At 34.9% G+C, this 9,754-nt stretch overlaps 1 protein-coding gene and 1 long non-coding RNA gene across 2 annotated transcripts; one reads left to right on the top strand and one right to left on the bottom strand.

The window, feature by feature from the left end:
* Positions 1-1,038: 1,038 nt before the first annotated feature.
* On the top strand, positions 1,039-4,204 carry LOC145590127 (transcription factor GTE2-like). Its single transcript, XM_081646871.1, has 3 exons — positions 1,039-2,947; positions 3,062-3,281; positions 3,386-4,204. The coding sequence occupies exons 1-3, from the start codon at positions 1,364-1,366 to the stop codon at positions 3,472-3,474; spliced, it is 1,893 nt and encodes a 630-aa protein (XP_081502997.1). The 5' UTR covers positions 1,039-1,363; the 3' UTR covers positions 3,475-4,204.
* A 3,379-nt stretch (positions 4,205-7,583) lies between these two features.
* LOC145588449 (uncharacterized) lies at positions 7,584-8,626 on the bottom strand. Its single transcript, XR_014101591.1, has 3 exons — positions 8,463-8,626; positions 7,965-8,067; positions 7,584-7,802 (listed from the first exon to the last, which is right to left on the bottom strand). It is a non-coding gene; the product is annotated as an uncharacterized LOC145588449 (long non-coding RNA).
* Positions 8,627-9,754: the final 1,128 nt, after the last annotated feature.

Raw genomic sequence — 9,754 nt, forward strand, 5'->3', positions numbered from 1 at the left:
CTACTTCCTCCATTTTTCTAATTAATTTTTGATTAAATATGAATAAAAATTTCCAAAAGTGCATAATTTTCATATTTATTTAGAAAATTTCAATTAAATTATATTATTAACTATTGTTAACAAATCATAAATAACTAAATAACATAATATCTGTAGAAAATCCAAAATTTAAAAATTCAAATGGAATTTAATTTTCAAAGCAAAATAGGGTAGCTTGTAAAGGAAAAATATGACATCATCCATGCATTTTGGAGGGAAAAAATAAAATAAGAAAGTGACACGTAAACAGTGATGACATCAGCGGTTGTTATTTTAGTATATATATATATAGATAGATATATAGACTAGTAAAATTAATGGATAATATATATAATTATTCAGATATTTAATCATTAAAACAATAATATTCCAAAATTTTAAACATATCATCTCCACCTAACCTCACAAAAAAAAAAAAAAATCTTGCATTAAAATAGCAACCAAAATTAATATGGATAAAGTTTCCTTACTCCGTATTTTTCTTATCCAACAAAAAAAAAAATACTCATTTTTTAAATTCCACAAAAAAAAAAAAAAAAAAAAAAAGAAAGAAAGAAGTATATTCACGCGTCCTTGACTAATATGATACGCGCGTGGGCCAGCACCAAGACTTCCCTGATGACCTGCTACAACAATTAGACTTTATCCACGTCATCACTGGGTCCCACTTTTTTAAAATTGTGGTCCCCACTTTACTTTCTCTCTCCTCTCTCCAAACCCTAAATGCAGGGCACATTCAATTCAAATTCACCCGAAAACCCAAAAACCCAAACCACATCATCCAACGACTCACATCCCTCCACGTGTCCTCTCCCTCAGATCTAAGCCGTTTGTGACAGGTGTTACGGTCACAAGGACGGGCAGGAGAGAGAAACACGGGTAAACCGTTGGATCACGTATTGAGTAAGATCAACGGTAGAGATTCTGCCCGGGTTTTAAACGGGCAGATCTTGGTTGCCTTTAAGAAGCGATGCCTCCTCTCACTGATTCCTCGCTCTCATCAAGGGTAAACCCTAAATCATCATCTTCATCATCAAATTGATCGATCTTTCTCTCTCTACAAATTTCTTTTTGATTTGATTTGATTGATTTTCTCTCTCTAGAAAAATTTACTAAAATCCCACCAAAAATTTACAAAAATCGTCGGGAATTTCCGGTGTGCCGGGAAATTTTGACGGTGATATTCTCTCTCCTGTTTGCCGGCGACCGGTGATCGGAATTGGGCAAATGGTATGGTGGGTGGTGGGGTAGAGGGAGAAGAAGACGCATTGGTGACCGGTAACCAGGAAACGTCGAGATTTTCGCCGGAGATTTGTCGGTTTTCATGGCGTCGACGATGTTAGTTAGCCGAAATGAGACGAGTAATTTCCTCTCACCAAATCATCATCATCAACCACCAAGAACAACGACTAATTTCATGGGAAAAATCCCTTTTCTTAACCCTAACCCTAATTCTAATTTTACCCCCAACAACAACCACCATAACCAAAATCACAACAACCACTTTTCCAGGAAGCAATTAAACCATCAAAATGGGGATGAATTTCTGAATCCTCCTGTAAATGACAATACGGCGTCGTTTAATCATCATCGGAAGTCGTCAAATGAACCCTCAATCGCCCCTTACGTCAGCTACGACATTACGGGGCTTTCGAAGTCGGAGATTAGATCTTTGAAGAATCGATTGATGTCGGAGCTCGACAAAGTTCGGTCACTATCTAATCGTATTGAAACCGGCGAGCTTCGCAACGGTTCGAATAACATCAGCAATCCCTCCAAGAAGCGCCCATTTCCGGTCCAGCAGGCGGTGAAGGAGCCGAAGCGAGGGAAACAGCAGCCGCAATCGGCGTACGTTGCAAGCTCCCAAGTGATGAAGATGTGTGCGCAGGTTCTTTCGAAGCTGATGAAGCAGAAAGCTGGGTATATTTTCAATGAACCAGTTGATGTTGTTGGTTTGGGATTACATGATTATCATACCATTGTTAAGCGGCCGATGGATCTTGGAACAATCAAGAAGAATTTGGGGGTAAAGGGGTTTTATCGAACGCCTGATGAATTTGCTGCTGATGTTCGATTGACATTCAACAATGCACTTACTTATAACCCTAAAGGGCACGAAGTTAATACATTGGCGGAGCGATTTCTTGAGAAATTCGAGCAGTATTATCGCTCTGTTTATCACAAGTTTCAGTCTGAGAAGCAGCAGTTTATGAGGCAGCAGAAGGTGGAAGCTTGGCCGAGGGAGGATGCTGTGGTGGTTGTTGATGAAGTACAGGGTAATTCTTGGAGTAAAAACCCGTCTCCGGAACCGCCAAGGATCGAAAGTAGTCCTCCGAAGAAGCCTGAGCCGAGGTCGGAACCACGGGTTGAGGAACTTCCACCACGGGTAGAACCACCACCTCCTCCTCCACCAAGGCCTGAACCAAGGGCGGAACCCCCACCACGGGTTGAACCTCCTCCACCGAGGCCTGAGCCTGTTTCGGCTCCTGTTAATCATGCCCCTGCTCCTGAACCAGCTCATATGTCATTGCAAGAGGTGGTGCGAGCAGGTTCAACGGGAACAGGGAGAGGATCAGGTGGGAAGTTGCCGAAGCCGAAAGCAAAGGATCCCAATAAGAGGGAAATGAGTATGGAAGAGAAGCAAAAATTGGGAGCTGGGTTGCAGAGTTTACCAGAGGAGAAGATGTCTCATGTGATTCAGATAATTAGGAAGAGAAATGGGCTATTGACACAAGATGGGGATGAAATTGAGCTTGATATTGAGGCTGTTGATACTGAAACTCTTTGGGAACTTGATCGTTTTGTAACTAATTACAAGAAGATGGTCAGCAAGATGAGGAGGCAAGCTTTGATGGATATGCAGAACAACAATGTGGGTCATCATCATCATCATGGTGATCATGAGCAGGTAATTTTCGATTTCAAAGCTCGAATTTTCGGTTTTGTGTTGAATTGTTTCAATTCTGCTTGATTGGATTAGTTGTGTTGCTGAATTGGGTTCTGAAATTGATTGTAATACCAGGTTGGTGTGAGTGAGAGGATGACAGAATCGGTGAAGAAAGGCGGAGGTGATAATGGGGGCGATGAAGATGTTGATATTGGGGGGAATGAAGATGAAGAAATGCCGGTTCAACAACTGGAAATTGACAAAGATGACGGCAAAAACCGCGATGTTGGTGGTGGTGATACTAGTAGTAGTAGTAGTTCAAGCAGCTCAGGCAGTGATTCCTCTTCTTCAAGTGGTATATATACTGATTTATAAACAATGCTTTATGTTTTGGTGTATGTTGTTACTACATTGTGGTGGAAATTGGATTGTGTCTTATTATGTGATGTGAATTTGCAGATTCTGATTCGGGGAGTTCCTCGGGCAGTGATTCGGATGTTGATGATGCCCAATCACGCGACAACGAATCCAAGAACATTCCCCATTGATTGATGATTGATCAGTTGGGCAGCTCAAGTTTGCTGGGATGAATGGCATTTTTGAGGGGTTCTTCCTGTGCTCTCTTGTGTAGTGTGTTCAAGTTTCGACTTTCGAGTTCCCTCTTTGGTGAACCGATCAGCATTTGATTTCGAGGAAATATCCTTTTGTTGTTGGTTGTTGCCGGTGAAGAACATGAATGGGATTGCAATGTAGCCAGTTTGCTTAGTGTAGACTCAGGTTTAAAGGACTCGATGTACAGAGGAAGAGAACTTTTGAGTAGGTTTTTTGTTGGTGGGTCTGTAATGGGTTGGTTGCAATTGCCAAAGGAGGAAGGAGGAAGATCAAGAAAAGATTTTGATGGGTTTTGCTTTTTGCACAAGAGAAGAATCTAATGAGAAGAAGAGGAAGAAAGAAAAGCTTGACAATTGTGTTGTAAAGATGGGTTAGTACGGAGTAGTGAGTTTCACAAACAAGGAAAGAAAAAAAAAGGGAAGAAATTTGTAGGGTAGGGCAGGTTTTTTAGGCTAGTGAAGGAAGGTAGAGGTCCCCAAAAACATGAAAAAAAAAAAAAAAAAAATTGATGGAGATGTAGTTAAAATGAAGTTAGGAAGGAAGTTGTTCTTTAATTTTTGTTTGATTTTGAGAGGAAGAAGGTTTTTTTTAGGAAGAGAAAGTTGGGATACTTTTGTACACATGACACCACCTTTTGCTTAAATACAAGAGAAGATTTTATAAAAACTTTATAGTGCCTATCTTCAATTCTATTACTTACTGTACTCGATTTTGCGTAAATAGTAACCGTAACGAACTTTTTGAAACGGAGGATTAATCCGACTAAACGGAAAAAAAATTGTGACAATGACTAGGTTTTTGAATTTAGAGTTTGTTTATGTGGACTAACCAAGTGCACATGAAGATATTTGAGTCTTTTGGTGCCTAGCCAAAGTTGTGTGTTTGTTTGTATATCAATTTTGTATTGCTAGTTTGCTTAGCTGCTGATATGCTGGTCCAGGTTGTGTGTACTTTTTTCCAGGTAGTTGCTTTTGCCAAAGTTTTACTGTGAAGATGATGAGTTGTGATACAACATGTAAAGTTAGCCATCAGCCCATCACCCTCTACTCCGAGATGCTTTCATACTACGGAGGACTCCATCCGTCTAGATATAGTTGTCGTATTAGTTCAAATTACATTATTAACTACGCGAGCCTTTTATTATAAGTTTTGGCTAATCAGGAAAATTAGGAAAATTTGAAATTTTTATAGTTGAATATGTGCTCAAGGGTATATTTCCTTTTGCTGTAGAATAGATGTGACTTATCCATGTGCCTTGGCTGCTTAAAATATGAAATCTCAATAATTAGTTTCTAACTTAGGACAACATAACATTATACAGTACCAAAAGACATCATAGGACCTAGTTGGTCGCTTTTAATCCTTTATTTTTTCTTTAATAAATCACTTAAGGTCAGCAATTTTCTATTGCTATCTGATTGTGACATTTAAATATATTCTAATGGAAAGTAAATTTGTTTACTTCTCCTTTGATTTGATTATTACCCTAACACTTTTAACTATTGTTACATGTGATATTGTGATTTATTAGTTTTTAAAGTGTGTTTCTTACTGCTAAAACTTAAAAGAATAAAAAACTTAAATACTTGTAAAAATATGTTTGTATCGATTGATTTATTAATTATATCGATTGACATGAGATTTTGTCATAAATTTATCGAGGATAGTGTAACTTGAATTATGTTTTCAGTTTTTGTGGTACTATAGCAAATGAGGTTAATAAGGTAAGATAAAATTTATATATATATATATATATATATATATATATATATATATATATATATATATATATATATATATATATATATATATATTATGGTAGATTAATTGGCACGTGTTGGCAGTATACATGTTGATTTAGTTGGCAATAAAATGTCATATTCACTTTCACAAGTTCATGTGATTACTGAGTAGTGATAATCATCCATTTCACAGTAAACTATTGCAAAATGAAGTCTTTTATTTTACGCAATCTTGGTATTCATCAACAAAATTAAATACATCCTCGTATTAAAGCCAGTTGCTTTCTGTATTTTAGGTCTGTGTAACTGTATTATAATATTGCTTTCCACTAAACAAAAATAGTACCAAGCAAAGCTTGGTGGAGTTGGTGGAAAACTCACCTTGTGACTCTAAGGTCACGAGTTCGAGCCCCACTAATTACAAAAGGCTAAATCTGTGAGAGGTGTCGGCTCAGTAGGGTCCAAAGATCCAAGTGTTTTATCCAAAAATAAGTAATCAAATAAAAATACTTGATGCTTTAGTCCATTTTTAATTTTAAAAAACGCGAGTTAAATTTTTTAAATGTGAAACAACTCTTCTTAAAAAGTACTAGCTCAATTTACCGAGTCATGCAAGTACAAAGTATTACTTATAACATGCTGTCCAAAAAATATGAAGTACTCTACAATAAATTACTCGTAACAATTTACTCATAAACTCAAGTAAAAGTCAAAGCTGATAAGTACAATATATATTACAAAATCAAATTTTCATAATCTCGTTTTTATTTTTTTTATTCCGTATTATATTTTCAACAAGTTTTAAAACAAATGATATGCGAAATACTCCGTAATATTTAAGATCAGATTGAATTGGCGCCAAAAAAATACATTGATGGGTGACGAATGAGCTAGCTGGGAATCTGTTTACGTTTGAGTGTATTGCATGTCACGATGTGAAGCAATTTTCACACAAGGATTAATAATTAATGTTGGTTGTCACGTCGCAAATTATAATGTATTTATTATAGTTTTGTGTGGTCAACTCGTCAATACGTGCATGCTTAATGCCTAGAGATACAATCACCTTGACTACCCCGTTGAGTATTAATTGCGACTATGAAAGATTAAAGAAGAGCAATAGAACTAATCAAGTCATACTCTTTTACACCAATGGTAATTGGTAAGTCTTTATGAGATTCTAATTTGTTGACATTTTTGTTAAATATTAAGAACATGACTTGAGCAACTTATGGGGCATGGTACGAGAGTTGTTCATGGTAGGTTCAAATCGGATTAGTAATTTGGGAGTATACTGATATATGGGTCATTAATTTTGGTTTGGTTCGATTCGATACAGGTTGATTTTAGATTTTTTCTTGTAGGTCAAATGATTTGGAGCGAAGCCATAGAACAATAGAAATAGTATAATGTTGTTATGTTTGTGTCATGGAAAGGCCCATGGGCCTTTGTAGGATTAGTAATTCATAGATGTTCTGGCCCAATAATAAAGCCTTGAATTAGTGGGCCTTCTGGCCCAAAAGGAAAAAGCTTTTGTCAAGGCTGAAAATTCTACCTGAGTCCAATTGCTGGAATAATTTCTAAGGTCTACAATTTGTGCTAGTTATTCATAGATCAAATAGATAATGTTGATCCATTAAAAAATTGTTTGCATTGTTGATCATTTACATAATCACTAATACACTAAAATGAAGGTTGTATATCTTTTCATTTGAGTGATACAAAGAAATGTATGATCATTGTAAATATTATCTACTATTTGAGTTTGTCACAATTTACAAGTTTTTGTAAACCTTTTAAAATTGTTGTAAACTTTAAACAATCCATACACAACTTTTCTATCATACAGTAATATTTGAGGCTGGATTTCATTGGCTCGGCTCACTAAAAATGACTAGATACAACTTGCAAGTATAAAATAAACATCATGAGTATTTGAACCCTATTTTAACTCGTTTAAATTTCTTATGTTAAGTTTAAAGTGACGAAGGTGATAGAAGAGAAGTAGAGTTATAAAAATCAGTTTAATATGTACGTAAAATTATAATCTCTCTCATTACTTCATTAGTGATTACACGACACAACTTTTTTTTTTTTGTTATAGAGAATATTAACCTCTTTATTGGGCTAATAGAAAACGAAGCTACGTTTCAATACTAGAACTTACAACAACATAAAGAGTCAAGAGTCGAGCAAAAGGGTATACCACAAACTTCTCCATGGTTGGGAATCAATTAAATTTGACAAAGATCCAATGAATAAAACAACTTTGAAGCATAACACATACTCTGTTTAATAAAGCTAAGCATCAATAATGTACATTCAATATTACTAAACAAGTTTGTGCAAACATTAAATCATTCCAAATCATCCATAAAATCATAGATGAGTAACATAAATCAAGCTTAGAGTAAGTTCTAAGAAATCATCTACTAATCATCGATTAATCTTAATCAATACAAATAATTGTTGGATCACAGCAACATTCATCCAGCAGGCAGCAACAACATAGAGCTGCAAGGCTGCAAAATCAAAGATTAAACCATCAATTAATATTACCATTAACTAAAATTAATTATATCATAATTCATAAGATTTTTTTTTTTTTTTTTTTTTTTTTTTTTTTAATAGCAAATTCATGAGATTCATGACTGTAATATATACTTGATTGAAATTAAACTTACCATCCTTCAAGAAAACCTCGTTCTTTTCGAGGGGGCGGTGGTGGTGGTGGAGCTGCGTATTGATATTGAGGAGGTGCCATCACCGGAGGACCTTGGTAGTAACCTATTTCAATTTGGTACAAAAAACACAAAAAATATTAGTCGAATACTCATAAATTAATTAATTAATAAATTACGCATGATGAACCTATGTCATACTACGTACTTCGTGATTTTTTAAATTATTATTCCTAATCTTTACATTTCCAAACAAAATTCTTTATTATTGTAGTACAAACCAACTAGTAAGGACTCATCACTAATTTAGGAAATTGTTTTCCTTATACTTTTTCGGTCCAAAACTAATTGATAGTTTGATATACACGTGGATGATATGAGAACTAAAATTTAGACTGAGGTCTAATTGTAACAAAAGTGATTATAATCATTAACCAAATTAATCATAATCATAGCAAAAGAGAATTAATTGAAAAAATGGAATAAAACCAAGCTGATTACCTTGAGAAGGATAAGGATAAGCATACTTGGGATCACTCATATTTGTTGTTGAAGGCTAAAAACACCAAAATAGTGGAGTATAATTAAGATTTATGAAGTTATATAAATTAATGAAAGTACAAAATTTTGGAAAATAAGTAGGGAATTGTTTGAAGAGTTCAGGCTTTATATAGAAGTTTGGAAAAGTTGGAGATAGATAACGCGGTGTACACGGCAACATACGTTGGAAGGCTGCTGCTTCATTCTAGTCCTTCATTGCCAAGAATATTAGAGTGGTTACCTAGAAGGGCCCTTGTTTGCGGTGATAATCAAATATTCCCTTCGCCTTTAAGAAAAGTATAATTGCCTATGTTAAGAAAAATAGGCGTAATATTTATGTTCTGATTATTAGATAGTTCTCTAATATTTTATATAACTAAGTTAGCTGACATCTAAAAAGTATCTTTTATCATTCTATACGAGAATATATTAATAGTCTAATACAGATGATAGTCCAATACAGATATAGTCCAATCCTCTCTCATGTGATTTAATAAACATTTTGTTAATTATTTTTCGTTTGTTTTTGTGTTTTCTTGTTACTCAATGCTCGTTAGCTTTTTCTAAATTACCATTGTAATTGTTTAGAGATAAGGACTGCTGAGAAAAGAACAGAGGAAGAAAATCAAGAAGAAATTTGCAACCACAAGACACGTGAAGGTGCTAGAAATTGAGCGTTACATTAAATTGAATTTATGAATTTAAAAGCATACATTTTCAAACTTAATAATTGTTCATACATGTAGTTTGTTGAAAGTCATAGCATCCTATGAATCCTGTTATCCCCCACTATTAATTTGAGAAAAGGACTAGATTCTTCTGGAATTTATTCTTTGCACATACTTGCTGTCATTTAAAGACTAAAGCTCCAAGGGAATAAAGACTTTTTTGTTTTTTTTATGAGAGCATATGATTCTGCCTTGTTAATCCTCTACCTTTTAAGATAGTTTGATGCTATTTTTTAATGGTTTGTGTGTGATTAGCTACATAATTAATATTTGGGTCAAGTACATGTAGCATCACAAGATTGGAGATATTAGCAAGGAGCTTGCCCAGGTTACTCATCATGAGTAACATCAAATGCAACTCAAATGGCATTAAGCGTAAATAAGTGCATTGCTTTGCAATTAAATATGATTTTTTAATTTGCCCAGGTGAGTTGGCAAGTGGGAATGTACAGTTTATTTTTTAACGTCGTTATTTTGAAGGTTTGAAGGGTAAGAAATCAGAGTAGATCCTAAAGTGACGAAGAG

This window comes from Chenopodium album, chromosome 17, assembly GCF_948465745.1.
Source record: "Chenopodium album chromosome 17, dcCheAlbu1.1, whole genome shotgun sequence".
NCBI lineage: Eukaryota > Viridiplantae > Streptophyta > Magnoliopsida > Caryophyllales > Amaranthaceae > Chenopodium > Chenopodium album.